The 21,752-nt window shown below is 36.9% G+C and overlaps 6 protein-coding genes, 1 long non-coding RNA gene and 10 other non-coding genes across 49 annotated transcripts in view; 14 read left to right on the top strand and 3 right to left on the bottom strand.

Annotated features, from left to right (window-relative positions):
- LOC103835305 (pentatricopeptide repeat-containing protein At1g28690, mitochondrial) overlaps positions 1–8,682 on the bottom strand; it is a 14,167-nt gene extending 5,485 nt beyond the window's left edge. For 5 of the 30 annotated variants that reach the window (XM_033277620.1, XM_033277619.1, XM_033277624.1 and 2 more), the window contains exons 1-10: positions 8,183–8,681; positions 7,650–7,738; positions 6,974–7,073; positions 6,066–6,198; positions 5,818–5,915; positions 5,111–5,154; positions 4,952–5,021; positions 3,316–3,418; positions 990–1,100; positions 44–359 (exon numbers count right to left, since the gene is read on the bottom strand). The gene's annotated coding sequence lies outside the window, so the exon portion shown is untranslated. Of the gene's footprint in view, positions 360–989; positions 1,101–2,199; positions 2,802–3,315; positions 3,419–4,951; positions 5,022–5,110; positions 5,155–5,817; positions 5,916–6,065; positions 6,199–6,485; positions 6,619–6,973; positions 7,074–7,649; positions 7,739–8,182 lie in introns of those variants that run through there. The other 25 variants (XM_033277626.1, XM_033277628.1, XM_033277633.1 and 22 more) reach the window with 15 other exon arrangements.
- On the top strand, positions 522–593 carry TRNAP-UGG. Its single transcript has one exon. It is a non-coding gene; the product is annotated as a tRNA-Pro (tRNA).
- Positions 740–811, top strand: TRNAP-UGG. The gene has a single exon. It is a non-coding gene; the product is annotated as a tRNA-Pro (tRNA).
- Positions 1,180–1,251, top strand: TRNAP-UGG. Its single transcript has one exon. It is a non-coding gene; the product is annotated as a tRNA-Pro (tRNA).
- On the top strand, positions 2,819–2,890 carry TRNAP-UGG. The gene has a single exon. It is a non-coding gene; the product is annotated as a tRNA-Pro (tRNA).
- TRNAP-UGG lies at positions 3,038–3,109 on the top strand. Its single transcript has one exon. It is a non-coding gene; the product is annotated as a tRNA-Pro (tRNA).
- Positions 6,277–6,348, top strand: TRNAP-UGG. The gene has a single exon. It is a non-coding gene; the product is annotated as a tRNA-Pro (tRNA).
- TRNAP-UGG lies at positions 6,696–6,767 on the top strand. Its single transcript has one exon. It is a non-coding gene; the product is annotated as a tRNA-Pro (tRNA).
- On the top strand, positions 7,243–7,314 carry TRNAP-UGG. The gene has a single exon. It is a non-coding gene; the product is annotated as a tRNA-Pro (tRNA).
- A 134-nt stretch (positions 8,683–8,816) lies between the features above and the next one.
- Positions 8,817–11,216, top strand: LOC103835304. The gene is made up of 2 exons (XM_009111447.3): positions 8,817–9,497; positions 9,586–11,216. The coding sequence occupies exons 1-2, from the start codon at positions 9,390–9,392 to the stop codon at positions 9,832–9,834; spliced, it is 357 nt and encodes a 118-aa protein (XP_009109695.1). The 5' UTR covers positions 8,817–9,389; the 3' UTR covers positions 9,835–11,216.
- TRNAP-UGG lies at positions 10,206–10,277 on the top strand. Its single transcript has one exon. It is a non-coding gene; the product is annotated as a tRNA-Pro (tRNA).
- TRNAP-AGG lies at positions 10,531–10,602 on the top strand. The gene has a single exon. It is a non-coding gene; the product is annotated as a tRNA-Pro (tRNA).
- Positions 11,217–11,481: 265 nt separating the features above from the next.
- On the bottom strand, positions 11,482–13,883 carry LOC103835303 (nudix hydrolase 15, mitochondrial). Of its 4 annotated transcripts, none has more exons than XM_009111446.2 (6): positions 13,684–13,883; positions 13,199–13,563; positions 12,873–13,015; positions 12,337–12,456; positions 11,780–12,242; positions 11,482–11,692 (listed from the first exon to the last, which is right to left on the bottom strand). In XM_009111446.2, exons 2-5 carry the CDS (start codon positions 13,521–13,523, stop codon positions 12,018–12,020), a joined length of 813 nt encoding a protein of 270 aa, XP_009109694.1. In that variant the 5' UTR covers positions 13,524–13,563; positions 13,684–13,883; the 3' UTR covers positions 11,482–11,692; positions 11,780–12,017. The 4 variants fall into 4 exon arrangements, with proteins under 4 accessions (XP_009109694.1, XP_009109693.1, XP_009109692.1 ...); XM_009111445.3 differs by lacking the exon at positions 13,684–13,883 and having other exon boundaries at positions 11,780–11,918; positions 12,045–12,242; positions 13,199–13,640; XM_009111444.3 differs by lacking the exon at positions 13,684–13,883 and having other exon boundaries at positions 11,780–11,909; positions 12,045–12,242; positions 13,199–13,640.
- A 25-nt stretch (positions 13,884–13,908) lies between these two features.
- On the top strand, positions 13,909–15,735 carry LOC103835301 (bet1-like protein At4g14600). Its single transcript, XM_009111441.3, has 4 exons — positions 13,909–14,154; positions 14,228–14,351; positions 14,848–14,904; positions 15,376–15,735. The coding sequence occupies exons 1-4, from the start codon at positions 14,084–14,086 to the stop codon at positions 15,535–15,537; spliced, it is 414 nt and encodes a 137-aa protein (XP_009109689.1). The 5' UTR covers positions 13,909–14,083; the 3' UTR covers positions 15,538–15,735.
- Positions 15,736–15,915: 180 nt separating this feature from the next.
- LOC103835300 (50S ribosomal protein L34, chloroplastic) lies at positions 15,916–16,836 on the top strand. The gene is made up of 2 exons (XM_009111440.3): positions 15,916–16,196; positions 16,412–16,836. Exons 1-2 carry the CDS (start codon positions 15,974–15,976, stop codon positions 16,672–16,674), a joined length of 486 nt encoding a protein of 161 aa, XP_009109688.1. The 5' UTR covers positions 15,916–15,973; the 3' UTR covers positions 16,675–16,836.
- A 1,104-nt stretch (positions 16,837–17,940) lies between these two features.
- On the top strand, positions 17,941–21,630 carry LOC103835299. The gene is made up of 11 exons (XM_009111439.3): positions 17,941–18,378; positions 18,652–18,799; positions 18,965–19,032; positions 19,378–19,448; positions 19,548–19,787; positions 19,938–20,101; positions 20,193–20,248; positions 20,325–20,377; positions 20,857–21,025; positions 21,116–21,213; positions 21,287–21,630. The coding sequence occupies exons 1-11, from the start codon at positions 18,213–18,215 to the stop codon at positions 21,389–21,391; spliced, it is 1,338 nt and encodes a 445-aa protein (XP_009109687.1). The 5' UTR covers positions 17,941–18,212; the 3' UTR covers positions 21,392–21,630.
- Positions 20,296–20,850, bottom strand: LOC117127400. The gene is made up of 2 exons (XR_004450417.1): positions 20,442–20,850; positions 20,296–20,410 (listed from the first exon to the last, which is right to left on the bottom strand). It is a non-coding gene; the product is annotated as an uncharacterized LOC117127400 (long non-coding RNA).
- Positions 21,631–21,752: the final 122 nt, after the last annotated feature.

Genomic DNA, 21,752 nt, shown 5'->3' with positions numbered 1-21,752 from the left:
ACAATGACTAACATTGTAACAAACAAAAGGACAAGACCCTTACCCATTTTAACTACGCAAACACTTCAACAACAAAACACCTCCCTTCTACAGATTCATCAAGAAAACATGAGGCAATACTTATACTGGCATTCAACTAGATTCTTCAAAATCGAACCACAGCAATTGGGCAAAAAGCATATGTAGTTGTCAATGAAAAACAAAAACAAAAATTGCAGGAATATAGAGAATCAAGAACTGAAACTTTTAAAGATCTACAAAGCACATGCAATTATCAAGGATATGATTTTCCCTCTGGTTGCAACAGCTACCTAGCCTGGTTCCAGAATTCAGGTAAAATTTTCCTTTAAATCTACACTCTACAAGAAAAAGTGAAGATAATCATCTTAATAGTATGACACTTAAATAATGTAACATTTCCATTGTATTGTTGAGGAAGGAGAACTACGAACCAATAACTGTTCTTTCAAGAAAAGGGCAATGGAACGAAGATAAAGTTTAGGTGAAAAACACCAATAACCGGGCATTTGGTCTAGTGGTATGATTCTCGCTTTGGGTGCGAGAGGTCCCGAGTTCGATTCTCGGAATGCCCCTTTAACTCTTTTTGTAAAAGAAATGTTCAAAATGCAGCTAATATATCAATAATGAATTACAGACAATCAAATTTTACTTTCAAGCCTTGAAAGTCAACTTATAGAACAAGATCTATAATGATGCTTATTGGAACTAAATCAACACCGGGCATTTGGTCTAGTGGTATGATTCTCGCTTTGGGTGCGAGAGGTCCCGAGTTCGATTCTCGGAATGCCCCCATTGAATTTTTGTAAACCTTATGTTTCAAATATCAGGAGATAGATATCATAGAACAAACTCTTCTTTAGTTCACATGCATTTATTTATCTTCACGATTAGAAAGGCTATTTAAGATTCTCACTACTTTTGGTATAAATTTCTGAAATGCAAGTAAGAGAACAAGAATCACAATGTACCTTGGCTTTCACATCCACTGACTCACATGTGCAGCGAGAAAACACTTTCTGAATAGCCGATTGATCAGGAGCATCAATAGCTGAATGCTGCTATATTTCTCCAAGAGACCACTGTGGAAAGTGAAAAGAAAACAAGCCTAAAACCAGTGTCTAGTTTCAAGAACAGTTATGCATTGAATGGATAACAATAGGGCATTTGGTCTAGTGGTATGATTCTCGCTTTGGGTGCGAGAGGTCCCGAGTTCGATTCTCGGAATGCCCCCGTTAACTTTTTGTTGGTGACTGTGTTATAACAAAACTGAGACATGTATGACTAAAGAGGGTTCTTTCTTTTACCTTTCAGTGGATTCTTTTGGAATCCAGTCAAATCATAATACAAACAAGATCATAAGTAATCGAACTAGGGAAAGCTTTCAAATGATTAATGTAAACAGCCAATTGAAAATTTTAGGATAAGATGACTATTTTCTTCTAATGAATATACACCTGTGTTCACAATTGCAAACCAAAAATTCAGTTTCTAAAGAAAATGCAAGTATAATGTCTGAAGTACTAGTTGGAACTTGGAAGAAGTCTCATATAATAGATTTAGGAATTTCCTATTCAGACTTTTTTTTTTTAAAATACCTCCTATTCAGACTATAATATTTAGTTTTAAGTATACAGCGACCTAACATCTCAACAATATTCAATTACAGACAATCCACCTTTGCTACTAAGCCTTATAGAGTTATCTAACAGATCTAGATCTGAAAAGTAGCTTTCTTTTTAATTATCTAAAGTAACAAATTTCTCACCAGATCAATGAATTAACTAAAGGAGTCTGAACTTACATGAACTGTATGTTGCCAGCTACATGAAGAACAAACCCTCAAGAGGAAAAGTTAGGCATCTAGAGTAATTTCCATCGTAATATAGCAGGAACTATTTTGTTTTATAGACTTCTAGGGTTATCAGAAATAGTTAATAACCAAAAAGATTAATATAGTGATATGATCAATACAAATGTTAGACGAACAAGATCATACAGAATCAAACTACTGGAGGGCTTTCATAAGGTTGATCTAAAACCGAATTGAAAAATGTAGGACAAGAGGACTATTCTCTTCTGATATTAAATCGAACTCAAATGTTGAATTGCTCTAAGACTTTTAATGCAAAATGTTTAAAGGCAAACTTAAAAAACAGTTTGAGACGGCAGCATGCATACCTTTGCATGACTGCGATTAATTAATGAGTTTCAGCAATGGATCACGGAACATTAATGACTTCCCTCGCATTTCAGGGCCACTCAATTAGAAACGCCACTTAAACAATGATTTTTTTAACATTAAAACAAACAAAAGGACATCAAGACCCTTACCCATTTTAACTAAGTAAACAATTCAACCACAAAACACCTCCCTTCTACAGATTCATTGACCAAACATGAGACAATACTTATACTAGCTTTCAACTAGATTCTTCAACCACAGCCATTGGGCAAAAATCATATGTAGATGTCAACAAAAAACAAAAACAAAAATTGCAGGGATTTAAAAAATTAAGAACTGGAACATTTTAATGATCTACAAAGCACATGCACTTATCAAGGATTATGAGTTTCCCGCTGGTTGAAACAGCTACCTAGCCTGGTTCTTGAAATCAGGGAAATTTCTTTAAATCTACATTCTACAAGAAACCTGAAATAATCATCTTAATAATATGACACTTAAACAATATTCATTTCCATTGTATAGTTGAGGAAGAAGAACTATGAACCAAGAACTGTTCTTTCATGAAAAGGCAATGAAACAAAGAGAAATATTAGGTGAAAAACACCAATAACCGGGCATTTGGTCTAGTGGTATGATTCTCGCTTTGGGTGCGAGAGGTCCCGAGTTCGATTCTCGGAATGCCCCTTTGATTTTTTTGTAAAACAAATGTTCAAAAAAGCTAACATTTCTTCAATAATGAATTATAGACAATCAAATTTTACTATCAAGCCTTGAAAGTCAACTTATAGAACTCGATCTAAAATGATAATTAATGGAACTAAATGAACAACCGGGCATTTGGTCTAGTGGTATGATTCTCGCTTTGGGTGCGAGAGGTCCCGAGTTCGATTCTCGGAATGCCCCCATTGACTTTTTGTAACAAATATGTTCTAAATGCTTGCTTAAAGTTGTTTAGAATATAATCTTGATTCAATCCTAGATGTTTTTACAGTTATTGTCCAACAACTGCATATAATATGCTCCTCTTCATTTCAGCGAGAGAGAAAGAAGACTTAAACAGCTTAAGTTTCATCATTGAGCATATAATATAAAGAAAAAGAAAAGCATACCGTTGCTTCACGTCCAATATCAATCTGTAAGTCTTTAAACCAGTAAACTTCATACGGAGAAGGCCATCACAATTTGTGAGCTGCCAGATTCATCAAGATTGAGCTGAAAAAAACAGCACAAGGATCGTGATTAAGCATCTAACATCAGGGAAAATAAAGAAAATAGATGGCATAAACAACAGTGAAGCAGATAATGAAAAGACTGGAAAAACTAAATTTCAAATTTCGAAACTCATTTAGTATGAAATCCTCTGGAATGAAAAGTAGTGAACTGAGTATTTTTCTTTCTGAGCAAAAGATTGTAAGCACTAGGCATCAGGGCATTTGGTCTAGTGGTATGATTCTCGCTTTGGGTGCGAGGGGTCCCGAGTTCGATTCTCGGAATGCCCCGATGATATTTTTAGTAAATGTGCATGCATAAAATAAAACAAACTGAGATATGGATGACCTAATAAGAATATTTTTCTGTTTCATTGCAAGCCCAAACATTTCAAAGGCAATTCCACCTATAGAAGATTCAGAACTAGCTTTTAGATAGTGTAATAGCCTAAAATAATTAGGGTGTGAAATCCAGCGGTTTTCAGTATAGCAGTATGGTCAAGATCAAACGTTTAAGACACACAAGAACATATATAGTTAATTCAAAAAAATTTAACGGGATGAAAGTTTTTCCTCTTCTGAGTGGTTTCCCATGGAAGAGGCTTGAACAATTTAACTGGAGTATTTCCATACAGGGTGCAATACTAACCAAAAATCCATTTTTAGTGGCAATGCAAATGATCATTCCATTGGAACTTCAAGTGAAGAGATCTCATCAGTTTAGATCTAGGAACATCCAACAAAGACTACAATATATCTTTAGTTTAGGAAAAGTCAAATAGGGAAGTAGACCAAAGTATGACAAAATCCTAAACGTTTGAGCTAAATTGCTTAACAACGTGGATGTATGAGTTCCTATGCTCAGGCCGACCCTGAGTCCAGGCATGGGTTTGGTCAAGTGGTATGATTCTGTTACGAGAGGTCTCGAGTTTGATTCCCAAAAGCCCTTTTGACTTTATATACAAAAGTATAAGATGTAAAACCAGCTCAAAACTATTATATGTAGTCTACCAATATAGATGAAAGAGGTCCTATGCTCAGGGCCAACCCTGAGTCCAAGCATGTGTTTCCAGACCTTATTTGCAAATAAAAATTTACTAAGTAAAGATTCATATAGTAATTAGGCAAAGTTAGGCATCTAGAATAATTTCCACCGTAATAACAGTAATTTAGCAGGGACCATTTTTTATAGACTTTTAGGGGCTTATCAAAAATAGTTAATAACCAAAAAGATTAATATAGTGATACGATCAAAACAAATGTTAGACAAACATGATCATAAAGAATCGAACTATTGGAGAGCTGTCATAAGGTTGGTCTAAAAGCGAATTGAATGTAGGACATGAGGACTATTCTCTTCTGATATAAAAAATTTGTAAACTAGGTTTCAACAAATGACCAAGATTTATCTGGATCATATACGTATTCTTTTAATAATAAGAAAATCTTTTAAATACTCCTATTGGAATTTCTCTTAAAACTTTTAATGCAAAATGTTTAAAGGCAAACTAAAAAACAGTTTTAGACTGAAACATACCTTTGCATGTCGTCTGGCGTCACTGCGATTAATTAATGAGCTTCAGCAATGGAACACAGAACATTAATGACTTCCCTCGCATTTCAGGGGCACTAAGTTAGAAACGCGGCTTAAACAATGATTTTAACATTTCAACAAACAAAAGGACAAGACCCTTACCCATTTTAACTAAGCAAACTCTTCAACCACAAAACACCTCCCTTCTGCAAATTCATCCAGAATACAAGAGACAATTACTAACTTTGTGCAAATAATTCTTCAAAAATCAAACCACATCAATTGGATAAAAGTAAAATGCAAATTTCACTAAAAACAAAACTTCTTTTGCAGGGATTTATAAATCAAGAACTGAAACCATTTTAATGATCAACAAAAGCACATGCAATTATCAAGGTACCTAGCCTGATTCTTGAAATTAGGTAACACTTTCTTTAGATCTACATTCAAGAAGAAACCTGAAAGCATTTATCTTAGTAATATGACACTTGAACAATATGCATTTCCATTGTTTTGTTCATGAAGAAGAAGAACTTCGTTCCAAGAACAGTTCTTTCAAGCAAAGAGCAAAGGAACAGAGAGAATGTTTAGATGAAAAACACATATAATGGGGCATTTGGTCTAGTGGTTTGATTCTCGCTTAGGGTGTGAGAGGTCCGGAGTTCCATTCTCCGAATAGCCCCCTGACTTTTTAAAGTAGATGTAAGATTTTCTAACAAATTCAGTCTTTATTTTTGATCCTACAGTTTTAACATATCTTGTTCCAACAGAGGATACCATATAATAATTACCCTTTTATTTATTTTCAGGAAGGGAATTTACCATAAATTTCATAATTTAAATGCTAAGTTTAAATAAAAAGATCATACCGCTGTTTCACGCACAGTCAATTAATCTTTGTAAGTAGTAAACTTCATATAGGGCACATCATCACGTTTTGTAGACTGCCGAATTCACATATAATAGGCTGCAGAAAGAGAAAACGAATTGTGATTTAGTATTCACTGGGCAAACAAAGGTAGAAAAAAAATTGAAACAAGGAGAGACTGGTAGTCCAACCCATTAACTGAACAAGGTAATAAAAACAGGGCATCTGGTGTAGTAGTAAGATTCTTACTTGGTGAGTGAGTTGTTGCAAGTAATATAATGAGCATCAAAATGCACCTTTGATTCCAAGTCAACTGACTCATATGTGCAGCAAGAAAATACTTTCTAGATAGCAAATTCTTCCATGCTACCCCAAGAGACAACTGCAGAAGTGAACAAAAGAGCAAACCAGTGTCTACATTTTAGGAACAATTATGCACTGACTGAGTTAATCAACAAAAGGGCATTTGGTCTAGTGGTATGATTCTCGCTTTGGGTGCGAGAGGTCCCGAGTTCGATTCTCGGAATGCCCCTTTGACTTTTTGTTAAAGAAATGTTTCCAACTGCCAGCTAACATTTCATCAATAGTGAATTATAGGCAATCAACTTTTACAATTAAGCCTTGAAAGTCAACTAATAGAACTAGATCTAAAATGTAATAATTTCTTACAGCTTATCTAACCAAGAAGCCATTCTAATATCACATTCAAAGATGCAATACAGAATAACTTGAACTTACTCAAGCTCTATGCATGTTGCCAAACATAGAATCCTCAAAAGCAAAACCCCCAACGGTAAGTTTCTTGTAAAACAGAGTAATTGTGTTTCTCTTTCCACATGAGTTATCAAGATGATGCTTAATGGAACTAAATCAACAACAGGGCATTTGGTCTAGTGGTATGATTCTCGCTTTGGGTGCGAGAGGTCCCGAGTTCGATTCTCGGAATGCCCCATTGACTTTTTGTAACACAAATGTTCTAAATGCCTACTTAAAATTTTTTAGAAAGTAATATTGATTCAATTCTAGATGTTTTTACAGTTATTATCCAACAACTGCAGATGATATGTTCCTCTTTCATTTCAGCAAGAGAAAAAGAAAACTTAAACAACTTAAGATTCATAGTTGAGCACATAATAAAAAGAAAAAGAAAAGCATACCGCTGCTTCACGTCCAATATCAATTTATAAGTCTTTCAACCAGTAAACTTCATACGGCGAAGGCCATAACAATTTGAAAGCTGCCAGATTCAAGATTGAGCTGCAAAAGCAGCACAATAATCGTGATTAAGCATCTAACATCAGGGCAAATAAAGAAAATAGATGGCATAAACATCAGTGAGGCAGATGATGAAAGGACTGGAAATACTAAACTTCAAATTTCAAACTCAGATCCTTTCTCAGCAAAAGATTGTAAACACTAAGCATCAGGGCATTTGGTCTAGTGGTATGATTCTCGCTTTGGGTGCGAGAGGTCCCGAGTTCGATTCTCGGAATGCCCCCTTGACATTTTTAGTAAACGTGAATATGCATAAAACAAATTGAGATATGGATGACAAACAATTATTCTTTTCTGCTTCATTGCAAGCACTACATTTCAAATGCAGTTCCAGTTAAATAAATTATAAATAGGGATTCAAAACTAGCTTTTAGATTAGTGTAGAGCCTAAAAAAAGCTATAGCAGTATGGACAAGTCCAATGTTTAAGACAAACAAGAGCATATAGCCAATTCAAAAGTTTTAACGGAAAAAATGTTTATCCTCTTCCGAAGGTTTTCCCATGGAAGAAGCTTGAACAATTTAACTGGAGTATATCCATACAGGGTAGAGTACTAACCAGAATCCATTTTTAGTGGCAATGCAAATAATCATATTCCATTGGAACTTCAAGTGGAGAGATCTCATCAGATTAGATCTAGAAACATCCTACAATGAGTAGAATATTTATTTTAGTAAAAGTCAACTATGGGAACTAGACCAAAGTATGACCAAATCTTAAATGTTTTAACTAAATTGCTTAACAACATGGCATTTGTTCTAGTGGCCTAGTGGTATGATTCTTTTAGCTTCTGAGTTTGATTCTCAAACGCCCTTTTGACTTTATTTACGAAAGTATAAGATGTAAGAAAAACACCAGCTCAAAACTATATTATATGTAGTCAGTCATCATTCACCAGATGCATTAAATTGCCCCTATGTTAAGAATGCTCATTCTCAAAATGTAATAAGCATAGGCTCTAGAAGATAGATGAGCTTATATATGTAGGATACATAATATTATAATATAAGGGGCCTTAGTTTCAACATTGCAGATGCTAGCATTGAACAGCGAATAAGCAACTACTATTACAGAGTACTTTACCCACTTACCATAGATCTCGCTTTTCATGAAAGCTTCTCTCCAAACTCTGCTTAATCATCCAACATTTCAGGTAGATTTTCGTCGAACAAGTGGTGGGCATACATACCCCCGTGAAGTAGCAAATCAACGACAAAAGAGGACTAATCCGATGAAAACGCTCACGCCGGATCGGAAGTTCGACGACGAGACGAGTGTGAAACTTCATGCCCGTCGGCGAATAACGCATCACAGTGACGAGCATGCGAAAAAAAAAAATTTATTATTGAAAATTCACGTCAAGCGTGTTTAGGGGTTTGACAAGATCCGGTTTATGCACGCATAACTAGAGCTGGCAAATCCGGTTTTGTCAATTAAAACCGAACCAGAACCAGTATAATTCAATTTCTATGTTTCATGACCCGAACAAACCGAATTGGAAAGTATGCTATGTCCTCGTGAGATTTGACTAAGGCTTCTATTTGTGACCACTAGATGAATGCAAAATTGAACAAAATAAAAAATAAAATTTTATTCGAGAAATTGAAAAAATAAAAGTATATGATTTTTTGTTCATTTTGTTCCTCATCAAAATTGCAGGGAAAAACTTTTTTTTATAAATTCATTTATTATAAGAAATTTAGAAGAAAAAAAAGTAAGATTCACTTTTTAATAATTTGACTAAAAATTTAACCTAACCGGTATAAATTTTGAGAAACAAATAATTTACCATAATTTTTTCTTTCAACATGGTCACCAATTAGAATCTAAGTAAAAGCTACAATATGATTGCCAAGTTCAAGAATAGTGACAAAAATTAACATTATCAAGTTACAATATTACTTGTCAATATTCAATAATCTCTCCATGTCTCTGATTCAAAGAAAACATGCAAGCATTTTGGATTGTGTATTTTAGGTCAACCACTAATAAAATATATAACATATGGTGTTTGGTGGTCAAACAGAAGGAAGGGTTGGTGTGGTGGGTTAGAAGAATGTTGCATAACCAACCAAATCTAGTGTTTATGGTTTAAGCCGAACTATACCACAGAGAAGCCACATGCATACTTACGCACCAACCACCACCACTCCACAATGAGAGATGTTCAACTAACTCGACCCGACCCTCATTAGGATTACCTTGAATCCTGGGCTACGTAAGATATATATAGAAAGAGACTGGATAGAGTTTTGTAGTAGTCTTTGAAAATATTGTATCCCCAAAAAAATACCCAACATGTCTTGTAAAGGAGAGGTTGTGTTGCGTGCGGAGGAAGTATTGTTTCTCTTACCTTCAAACCTCTTCAACGAGGTCTTTCTTGATTGCATCGGTCCATATCCACAGGTTTTTATTCTGTTATATCATCACGACTTATTATTAATGGTAATGTTAAGGATGTCTATTTAATCAATCTTTGTTACATAATTGACAGAGCTATAGAGGAGGTAGCTACCATGATCGAAAGCCAAGGATGTGGCACGCCTTGAACCACTATGGTTCCATAAAGAAGCCAAGTAGTGATGATGCCAGCACAGGGCGAGTTAAGCCACGTGGCACTGGAGTGTTTCTTCCTGCGAGACCGGTGAGTAGCTCAGAAGAGAAGAGACCCAAGAAGAAGCCATGCCCCATCATCTCTTCTCGTTCCAGACAAGTCTTTCTTCCTAAAGAATGGGCTTATTAGCTAGTAAATAGCATTTATTTACTTTACCTTGTGTATATCTTATACAGTTATACTACTACAAACATAAGACACAAAAATAAGTTCTAATTTTCCATCTCTAGAGTTGGGATCTATAGTATTGTGTATGGTTTGATGGATACAGCAGTATTATACCAATTAGCAATACAAGTCCAGCTTCAATTCATAAACATGAACATATATATCTTCCAAAACCAATATAAGAAACACAATGTACATTACCTGAAATCCTAACACTAAGATAATTGATCTAGGAATATCCTATTCAGACAAAAGTCAACTAAGAGAATAGGATCAATGTGGAAAAAGAACTATTATCATCTTCAACCTAATAGCTAAAGTGCTTAACAACAGGGCATTTGGTCTAGTGGTATGATTCTCGCTTTGGGTGCGAGAGGTCCCGAGTTCGATTCTCGGAATGCCCCTGTGACACTTTTTCTTGATAAATTTGTTTCAAAGTTCAATACCAAACTGAAAGAGCTTTCAGTATTATGGTTTCACCCAGTGAAAGAATTTTAAACCAGGTTATGCTTTCCAAACGGAGCACCATATTATCATTTCATAGATTAAATCTAACTAATAAGACTAAAATATTTGTTTAGTAAAAGTCAACTAAGGGAACAATTTCAAAGTATGACCAGATCTTCAAGATTTTAACTTAATAATTGCTAAACAACAGGGCATTTGGTCTAGTGGTATGATTCTCGCTTAGGGTGCGAGAGGTCCCGAGTTCAATTCTCGGAATGCCCCATATACCTTTTTTTAAGTAAAAGTATGTCAAGAGGACTAAGGATTGATGTACAAAGCTATTTCTATTTTTTCCATCTAGAGTACATTGCAATTCCACTTTCTTAAGAAAATGCAAGTGATCATATCAATGGAAGTTCAATTGATAAAAATCTGATAGAATAGATCTAGAAAACATCCTATTCAGACTAGAACGTTAAGAAAAAGTAAACTAAGAATGAGATCACTAACTAAATTGTATAAAAACAGGACATTTGGTCTTTACTTGTATGATTCTCCCTTTGGGTGCTAGAGGTCACTCGAGATGTCCCCATTTACTTTTGTAATCAGATGGTCTAGATAATCAATTTTTTTAGTCCTACGTTTATCACATATCTTGCTAAACAACTGAAGAACTATCTATCTCCCTTTCATTTCAGCAAGTGCATATCATAAACAACCCCCCAAATATTATCATTAACTATTAATGCAGTGGAGACGAAAAACATACCGAGGAGCATCTCGTTTTGTAGGCTGCCTACTTAACACAACGAATGAGCTGCAGAAACAGAAAAATATATTAATTTTTTTCAGAAAAAGAATTTTGATTAAGCATTCCAACATAAGAAGCATCAAGAGGGAATGCAAAAAGAAGGCATCAACTGAACAACATGAGAGATAAGAGCATTTTTGAACGAGTCTACAATGAGACCTGTTTGATAGATTTTTCCAAGAACCATGAATGAAGAATCGAAGCCATCCATAAAAAACTGCCAAGGCAGAACAAGATCAAACCTAAACAATGCAATAACAGGAGAGGAGGTCTCAATACAAATGAATGTTGGTCCTGGCGTTAGCCTACTAAGGTAAACGAAAGTGAAGGTGCCATTGAAACAGAGCAAATCTAGTCCAGAGATAATAATGTAATCGCCACAAATCAATACAAATATATTACAAGGTTCATAAGACAAAGTTTGCTTTCAAATTGTGTTTAGGGATACAAATTTATTTATATTGCACAAGTTTTACAATAGAAAATGAGCGTTTGAAGGTGAGTCTTGAGTTGTCCTCCAAATCAACAACCGAGGGTGAACCATAAGCAGCCAACTTTTCTCTGGATCACATCAAGCATACAACTTAGAAATGAAGCCTAGAAAAAGCTGCAATGTAATTATATTAAAAATCAAAAGTACAGACTGACCTATAGATCATGACGAGATGAAACCCCTCCAAGTATCTCCTCATAAACAGAAGATTCATGGAAAGTTGTCATGAGATGTGTCATCTGGACATGAACAAGAGATGTCCGCATATACATAAGTGGCCTAGTTCTGCATTCACTGGTACATAATCAGTTGCATGGAGTGTTTATTGTCTTCTTGATTGATCTTATACCGGAAGAAGACCAATCTAAGGAAACACCATTCATGTTATGTTCATTAAGGCATACAAGTATTTTTCTCTACCATTTTGGGGTACTTAAACTTAGGGCACTGCTCGATGAAAGCAGGTGGTCTTTGATAAGTCACAGATGCAGCTCTGATCAAAATCCCGGCAGTTAAACCCCATATCGTATAATCTTTGTCTCCTGTTCGGTAGTCAAAGTAGTGGATCAGATACTTTTCTCCCATCCACTCTCTCTCTTCAGATCTCCTGTTCTCATCCTGGTCAAGAACAAAAAAAAGTTCAAGCAATGATGCTTTAAAAGGCAAAAGATAACTAACTATAAGTAACTTGAGTATAAAATGAGAGGATAACCTTGAGGAACATTTCTAAAGGTGCATCAAACACAGCTTCCACTTCCGCAGGGTTTGGTTTTGGATTGAATGTTTTTTTGTCCCTCAAGATTCCTATCACAGGTATTACTCTTAGGAGATGCTGCAAGACAATGACACGCATGTAAGAAAAATATCAGCCAGAAATGGAGAATTATGCATCTATCTTTTTCTTTAAAGTGAAAAAAAAGCTTGACATACGGCAAAGAACATTATCCTTAGAGCCTAAGCAGCAACAAAAAGGTATGATTCTGCCGTTTACCAGAATTAAAACTAGATAGCTTTCAAGAAAATCACTTTAGGAACTAGATCTCTGCTACTATGACGTAATACAACTAAGATGAAGGTTCAAGAGTCAACGTAAAATGGAGCCACTAGTAACTCATACTTGACGTTCAAGCACAGATCCGCAATATAGTTTGTAACATCCACATCATTCGCAATCAATTACTATGATTTCACTAAGAACATGTATATCACATATAAAGACAAGGAGAAAATCAGCATCTATCTTTATACCTTAGAAAGAAATGGTTCGAGAGAGGTGACAACATCAACAAGTGAAGGGTCCAATCCAATCTCTTCCTCGGCCTCTCTGGTTGCAGTCATCCCATCATCTTTATCATCCTCCTCCGCCTTACCACCCGGCAGTGAAACTTCTCCTGCAATAATTAAAAAAATAAAAAATTAATGCTACCATAACCACTAAGTTGATAGCAAGCAACTACCTCAATATTAGACCAAAACACAATCTGTTTTGTTCCAATCTCAAACGCATCAACTGAGAATAATCTCCATAGCCGTTATGCATATTAACTCAATTATCTCCAAGTTCAAAGACTAACCCGAGTGAGTAGACAGTCTGGAAGACCTCTTAGTGAGGATGACGCGTAGATCACCCTCCTCTCCTTCGAAGATACAGATCAACACAGCCGCTCGCTTCGGTCTGAACCTCTCAGGATCTTTCGGAACCGGAGTCATAGATTCCTGAAACCCAACCTGAGATACCACCTTCCCCGCGCTCTCCTGATCCGCCTGCATCTCCTCGGCTTCATCGAACGTTGAAGAAGGCGGCGGCTTGTACATCCGCAGTTGCTGAGCCAAGGCCGCGAGTCGAGAAGACCCACCGAGAGAAGATGTCGTCGCCGTCGTAGTCACCGCAGGCTCCATGGAGTTGCAGAGGAAGGTTGTGCGTGCGAGTAAAGGAAGCCTGCGATGGAGTAAAAACATCAAAAAAAAGGGAAAATGGATTCTGTGTGTGGCGAAAATCTAATGAGAAGAAAGAGATCCGAAACAAAGCAGTTTAGTTTGGAAAAAGTTCGACACGTACTCGTGGGAGACACGTGTTTCTTCTTGTCTTGTTCTCTTTTTGGCTCGTGGGAACTTGGGAAGCTTCAGAAAAAGTCTGCTTGTCAGAAACTGAGAATGATAACCGGTGAAATCGGTTATCAAAACATTAACTACCGGTTTATATCCGAATAATCCAAATTTACTAAAATACCCCTTCTTATTTTTTGTTTTTCTTACAATAATCTCTTGTCTTTATGACGATAACCAGCCAATGTTACAACGCCACGTGTGTCTTGACGGTCGTTATTGAATCGAAGAAAACCACGCGAGCTTGTTTCATCGTGTCATCATCCCCCTCTCGCAGTTCGCAACCTATTTTTCTACTTTCTCCTGATTTCAATTTCTCTCGTCAAACTTTCTCTCCTTTGATTTGGGTTTCGATGGCATCGAATCCTCACAGAGGCGGTGCGGGTGGTTCTCTTTACGGCGGTGCCGCTCCTTACAGATCCAGGTATAGATTTTGATTTCTTTCCTCTAATGATCTGGATAGATAGGTATTTAATGGTTCCTGTGTTTGGTTACAGAGATGGACTTAGCACTAGAACTGCTACAGGTTCGGAGGAAATCCAGCTAAGGATTGATCCCATGCACTCTGATCTCGATGATGAGATCACTGGTCTCCATGGCCAAGTCAGGCAATTGAAAAATGTAAAATCACACTCTTCTTCTCTCGAATGCCACATGTATCGTATGATTTTAAGGATTATGGGTCTCTTGATCGTATAAAGTTTTTTTTTTTATCTCTCTTATGTATTGTATATTCGTATGTGACGGTTTGTGTCCTGTCATTGCAAAAGACTCTTTGTGTATGTCTCAGTGTCCGGAACAACTTTTTGTTGCTTGTTTTAAAATCTAAAGGCTTAGGTAAATTAGCTGGTGTTTTTTAGATCCAGGGTAATGCATTTGTTTAATCATCATTGAATTTATGATTAATTAGCTGAGTTGCCAGTTAAAATCCTCTTTTTCAATATTTTTTTTAAACCCTCCTTGCGTATTGTTTTATACCATTCATGCTTGAAGGAATCAGTAAAAGTTCTTGACGATTTGTTGTGTGTTTACATCATAGCTTACCCCTCATGATTTTGTTTTTTTTTCTATTTCAGTGTGTAAATGAGTTTCCTTTGATCGCTTTATATTGATGCAGATTGCTCAAGAAATTGGGTCGGAAGCTAAGTTTCAGAGGGACTTCTTAGATGAACTGGTATGTTGTTTGATGTCACTGAAGCTCTTGATTCAAATGTATATGCTTAATTGCTTACTCACCCCAGTCAATATGGGTTTTTAATTATTTTAGAAGCTATAGCTACATAGCAAAGTAGGGTATATGAATTCTAGTGTAGCTTACAAAGCAATGAATCTTGGTAAAGTCACAGTTTTAGAGTATGTTCAGACTTGTTGTACTCAAGGTCTGGTCTGAACTCTGGTGGGTAGGAGTAGGTATCTTTAATCTCGGCTAGTTAAGCGAACGCACCATGAAATGGTTTCAGTTGTTGACTACCGGTCTCCTTATGAATGACAATATGGTGTTGAGTATATAGAACATCCACGGAAGATTATGACAAACAACTAGATTTGGTTGTGTGAGACTGCAGAGAAACGCATTCAATACTTTTATAAAGATTCTCTAGGATGCCAAATGCTTTAATGGTGTTCTTTTTTTTTTGGGTGACAGCAAGTGACACTGATGAGAGCACAAGCCGGGGTGAAGAACAACATAAGGAAACTGAACTTGAGCATCATACGAAGTGGCAACAACCACATCATGCACGTGGTTCTTTTCGCGCTCTTCTGCTTCTTCATTCTCTACATGTGGTCCAAGATGTTCAAAAGATGAGAGACTCCCGAAACATATTGGAAATTTGTAGAAATCTCTTTTAGTTTGTGGTTCCTCTCGTTCCCTGTTATATAGAGTACTTGTTTTGAACAAATACATTAAAGCAGGAAAGATTATATCACATAACCACATAAGATGCTTCTGTATTTCATTTCTTTGTTAAACCGGTTTGAATTTGGTAATGAGCTTCCTGTCTAACCCGATTCACATTCCTAAAGAGAGTTGTAACAAGTTGAGACAATTGTTGGGCTTATGCAAATTGGACATATGACTACATGAGACGATAGTTGGGCTGAAGTATTCACCTGGTAACACGTGGCTTATTCTGATTTGATGCCTTACCAAAATTACGGTGGTAGCCACTGTATAGGATAAACTCTCTGCACTACTGTATGTTGGTTGATAAGAAGGAAGGAGATAAGAAAAAATAATTTCAATGGCTTCTTCCTTATCCATCTCCGTTGCAGCTTCGGCTTCGTCGCGTTTATGTCATCCTTCTTCATCAACCGGGAAGATTGGCGTCCCTTCCGCTTCGCTTTCTCTCAGCACGGGCTCGAGACGGGCTCCGTTTTCTCTCAGCTCTTCGACATCAGCTTCTTCTCAGCTGCTCCATTGCTCGTTTCTCTCTTCATCTCTTTCCCTCGCATCTTCATTTTCTGGTTAGTTTTATTCGTAAAGCTTCTTCCTTTTTAGCTGGAGAAAGCTGAATCCGATTCTGGGTTTAGGAAAGCTAGTAGCTTTATTGTTATTCTGTTCAACTCATTGAGATCCATTGACTCTCTATGTTTCTCATCTAGCTTATATGCTTCACAAAACCTTATCTACCAGACCAATAATGATGCTCATGTTTTGTTTCGTTTCGCTGTCTTCTCAGGTTTGTCGGTTGCGTTTGATCTCAGCAGTGGAGCCAGTGGCGGCCTGAACAGCCAGAAACGAAGAGGCCTTGTGGTGAGAGCTGGAAAAGCTGCTCTGTGTCAAACGAAGAGGAGCAGGTCAAGAAAGTCTCTGGCTAGGACTCATGGTTTCCGTTTGAGGATGAGAACCACTAGCGGTAGAGCCACCATCAAGCGCCGGCGTGCAAAGGGTCGTTGGAATCTCTGCCCTAAGTCCAACCCTAGCAGCGGCAAACGGGCTTGAAGCTCGTCTCTCTCCTCTCTCTATCTGTAATCTTGTTTGATATGCTCTTTTCTGCTTTTAACTCTTTTATGTATTCTTGATTCGGTATACTATCACATTGCGCCTTGTTGAATTTGAATCTATTCGAAAGCTGAACTTCAAATCCAAAACCATTCATATGAATATATGATAGAAGGTAGCTTCCTATTCCAATTCCCTATTTACAGTAACATCATGTCCTGTGTGCATAAGTTTCCAGATACGTTCGTTATGCATATGGGCAATATGTGATAAAATTGCCACTTTGTTATCTCTTTCATCTCTCAAGTTCTTGCTCTAGGCGACGACCCATTAACCACTGGAACTGGAGAGCTGATACTTTCAATCATTTACCAACATGGAGAAATGGCAGCTTCTCTCTGCTCCAGAGTTTTGGGCCTTCTTCGGGATGAACCAGTTGCCCCTTTGCTTGCAATTGGTGGTGTGGTAGGAAGCGGGATGCTATCAGGACGCTACTCAATCTCCATAGCATTCAAATCACATGATGCCTCAGAAACCTTTGCATACTGCCAAATGCTTTTAAAATGTCATAAACTTATCATCTTTTCTTTTGGTACATAAAACATTATTAGCTTCTGCACATAATCTACTCCATCCACTATATACTACTAACTATACAGAGCGAAACTAAATATACAAATAATCAATAAAATAATGCAAGAAAAAAACAACCTAGACGGCACCTCGACATATAAACCAATCAGCACTACACATGATGTTTTAACGCCTTCTCGACTAACACGTAAAGACATTGTCTAAAAGCAGGCCTGTCTAAAAGCATATGTAAAGAAGTCAAAAACCTTGATTTGTACGGACTTAAGACTTGAGTGTCCCAATTCGAATACCTGATTTGTAAGGTAACTCAAAAGTGAAAACCATGAGACAACATTTTGATTCTGTTAGTTGAACAAGTAAGTATATATTACATGTTTAACACAAGCATTATTGATTTAAAGTCATAATAATGAGATGTGTATTTTTGCTTAACAAAAGTTCTCGAAGTTGACATTAATAAATATAATTATTGTTTGTTTTAGCTTGTATATTATTCAAGCCTGACATTTAGTCTTTTTTAAAAGATGTCGAGATGGAAACACCATTGATGAGGAGAGAATCTGGTCCGATCATAAACATTTGAATAAAAATATAAAATTCAAAAGTAATCATACGTTCCACTTTCGTATTTCGTTTTCTAGTCCAATAAAATATTCTGTGTGTTTTCCATTTTATATTATAAGGTACTGCTTTTGCTTTAGTCGTGTTTAACAGTAGCCGAAATTGTTTTTATTAACAATATAAAAAAAACATATAATTTCCCAGAGGAAAAATATCAGGAGAGGAGATAGAGAGCATGGGATGGGATGGGACTCAATGATGAGGATAACGTAGAGACGTGATATGGTTATATAAGCTGACGTCACTCTCAAACCGCGATTCAAGGATCTTTCCTCTGTTTTTATTTTTGTCTTCTGTGTATATATACACACATAAGAGTATCAATGTCTACGGCTTCTTGGATTCAGCCTCCTTGTAGATACTACTCACCAGATCGTCGTGGTGGTGGTTTCGCTAAGCCAAGCTGTAGCAGAGCAAGGCAGTTTCCCGGCGTCGTTTCTTCTTCATCGTGCTCTTGTGGCTATTCCGAGATTTTGAATTTTGATTTCGGTAATGGTTTCTTTTTGTATTATTGGTGGATCTTGATTCTTGGAATTGATCTCGAGATCAAAAGATGTAGATTAGTGCTCGAATCTCTCGATTATGTGATTTTGAAAACGCAGATTCTTTACTTTTCTACAAACAGCAAAAGAACCAAAGAAGCTCCAAAGATGTTCAACGATTGTGAAAAAAAAAGCCAAGAAAATAGTTATATTTTGTCAGCGCTTCTTAATTTGCGTTTATATTCTTCTTTTGTTTGATTTTCTCTCTGCACACAAACAGGGTCTAGCAGAAGCTGGAACCATCAGGGACTCAGAGTTCAAGCAATGAGTGCCACTGCCCAACGGAAATTTTCGCTATCTAAAGGTGACGCCGATGAGAAAGTTGAACCTGATCACCTTCTTGTTCTTGTACACGGTATCTTGGCCAGGTATATGATATGCCCCTTACAAGTTTTAACATCTTGCGGAAACCCAACATGGTATTATAGATTCCTCTCTCTTTAGGTTGGCATAGAATCTTAAAGTTGTGTTTATCATTTTCTACGATACTGTTTTCAGATTTAATGATTTACTAAGAGTACCATTACTTGCAGTCCTAGCGACTGGCTCTACGTAGAAGCTGAGATGAAAAGACGCCTTGGAAGAAGATTCTTGATTTATGGTATATGCTTTTTATCCTCTCTTAGTTGAGCAGATGTTGAACTATATATGGAAGAGAGTTTTTTTGCAAATGGAACGTTTATTTTAAATGCATATGCTGACTCTGAGCATAGAATTGGAAAGGCTTCAAACTCTTATAATCATCTTTAGCGGCAAGTGGCGAAAGATAACTTTTTGGAAAATTTCCACATCTGTTTGTCTGAGAACACCAACACGTTATTCTTACTGTTCTTTAGTTTTGTATTTTATTACTCTACTCATGTTCTTCTATGCCATGCGTTAATCACACATTATGCTCTCTCTTTTTTTTTTTTTAATTTACTCTTCCTCCCCTGAACATGCACAGCAAGTTCTTCAAATACCTTCACTAAAACGTTTGGCGGGATCGATGGAGCTGGGAAACGATTAGCAGAAGAGGTGAGTTTTTTTATTTTCTTGTAAAGGTTTTTCTATCCTGAACTTCTTCGGTATAGCAGCTGATCATCAGTTTCTATTCTTGATCTGAGAGAGGAATAGGTTAGGCAAGTTATCCAAAAGAGCAAGAGCTTAAAGAAGATTTCCTTCTTAGCCCACTCCCTCGGCGGCTTATTTGCCAGACATGCTGTTGCTGTTCTTTACTCGGCACCAGCCAGTGATGGTGCTGCTGTCTCTAACTCCGGGAATTCACATCTTCCGCGAGGTCTGCTTGCTGGGCTAGAGCCGATTAATTTCATCACCTTGGCAACACCTCATCTAGGAGTCAGAGGCAGAAAGCAGGTTCTCTTCATTTCCTCTTATCATAACTGGAATCAGAGTACTTGTTGCAGTACCTAAACGTACATGTGGTGTATGCTTAGTTGAGAAATATATAATTATTTTCATCAAAAGTGTCCTAGAAACTCAGTCTCATTATCTCCCTTGTGTCAGCTGCCTTTCTTGTTGGGAGTTCCTATATTAGAAAGACTCGCTGCACCATTAGCTCCATTCGTTGTTGGTCGGACTGGTAGCCAGTTGTTTCTTACTGATGGTAAAGCTGATAAACCACCTCTTCTATTGAGAATGGCGTCTGATTGTGAAGATCTGAAATTCTTGTGAGTAAATGCTTTTTTTTTAATAGCAAATTCAATCATTATGCCCCACAAGGACCTATTTGAGATTCTCATGTATTTGATCTTCTGGCAGATCGTCCTTGGGGTCGTTCCGAAGCCGCATCGTGTATGCAAACGTATCTTATGACCGTATCCTGTGCATTTTTGTTGCTTTTTTTAACTTCTTTAGGCATGGTTGCATTCGTTTTTCTTTTACTTCAACTAGACATGGTTGGTTGGCGTACATCTTCCATAAGGAGAGAAACTGAACTTTTCAAGGTACGTTTAATTTAATCTCAACCAATAACGTGACTCTGAAAATTGTAGCACACTAGCTAGAAACTGGAACTCACCAATAGTAATAGTGTCTTCTAGCAGTGAGATGTTAAAGGTTAGTGCATTGGGTCCCATTTTTCAGAATCATGAGACTGATCATATAGGAAACGTTAAGAACCTTGTACTGTCCACGCTAGCTCAACTCATTGTGATTCCTGAGTAAAAGAAAACAAATTTCTCTCTGAGGTTAAGATCTAGGGTCACAACAGTTGTACTGTAAAAAATCTTAAAAGTGAAACTGAAAACATTTTTCTGTAGAGATTCATTAAGATGCAGTTCATTAATCTCGAATATCTTAGACAAGGTTGGTAGGTATTCTCTTCTTCAAGAAGCTCTATGTGGCTTGTTACTAGCCAGATACCAGTTTGAGAACTATTTACATATAGATATCTGTGTTTCCCCTGTTTTTATGTTACACGCAGCCTCCACGCCGGTCACTAGATGGATACAAGCATGTTGTTGATGTTGAATACTGCCCTCCTGTTTCGTCGGATGGAGCTCATTTTCCTCCAGAAGCTGCTAAAGCCAAGGAAGCCGCACAAAGCTCGCCTAGTCCTCAGAACACACTCGAGTATCATGAAATAGTGGAAGGTGAGGACACAAAAATAAAGCCACATTTGATTTGACAGACCTCTAAGTGTAAGTCAGCAAGAAAGTAACAGTCTTCACAAATATTTTCAGATGAGATGATCCGTGGCCTGCAGACTTTAGGGTGGAAGAAAGTTGATGTCAGCTTCCACTCCACCTTCTGGCCTTACTTAGCTCATAACAACATTCACGTACTCTTCCAACATCTTCACTTTGGATTTCTTTCAGACATTAACTAATAGGGGAGATTTGGGTCTTGTTCAGGTGAAAAGTGAAAGGCTCTATAAAGCAGGAGCTGGAGTTGTTGCGCATGTTGCAGATAGCATAAAACAGCAAGAGACGTCCACGTTCATCACTGCCAGCTTATAGACTGTGTAAAGTCGTCGAGTGTTTAACCGGTTGATGTTGATTTCCGGTTGCTTTTCTATGAACCATTTCTGTGTTTTTTTTACTATACAGTTTGGGAGATTGGTCCGGATTAAGAACTTTCAGTCTTACTTTTTCCTTTTTCCAGTTCGTCTGTACATTATTTTCTTGTATTACCTTGGTGATTTTACAACACTTGAAAGTTGGTATAGAAATATACATATTTTTGTTCCAATTTAAAATTACAGATTTATTTCTAGCTTTATAATTTTATTTTATTTTGAAAAATTTCTTATATGCTATTATGCTGCACGTTCTTTTTTTTCAGTATTATATTCAAAATATAAACGTAAGAGTATAAGGT

The sequence above is a fragment of the Brassica rapa genome, chromosome A08 (assembly GCF_000309985.2).
Source record: "Brassica rapa cultivar Chiifu-401-42 chromosome A08, CAAS_Brap_v3.01, whole genome shotgun sequence".
Taxonomy (NCBI): domain Eukaryota; kingdom Viridiplantae; phylum Streptophyta; class Magnoliopsida; order Brassicales; family Brassicaceae; genus Brassica; species Brassica rapa.
This window is presented reverse-complemented; position numbering and strand designations above follow the sequence as displayed.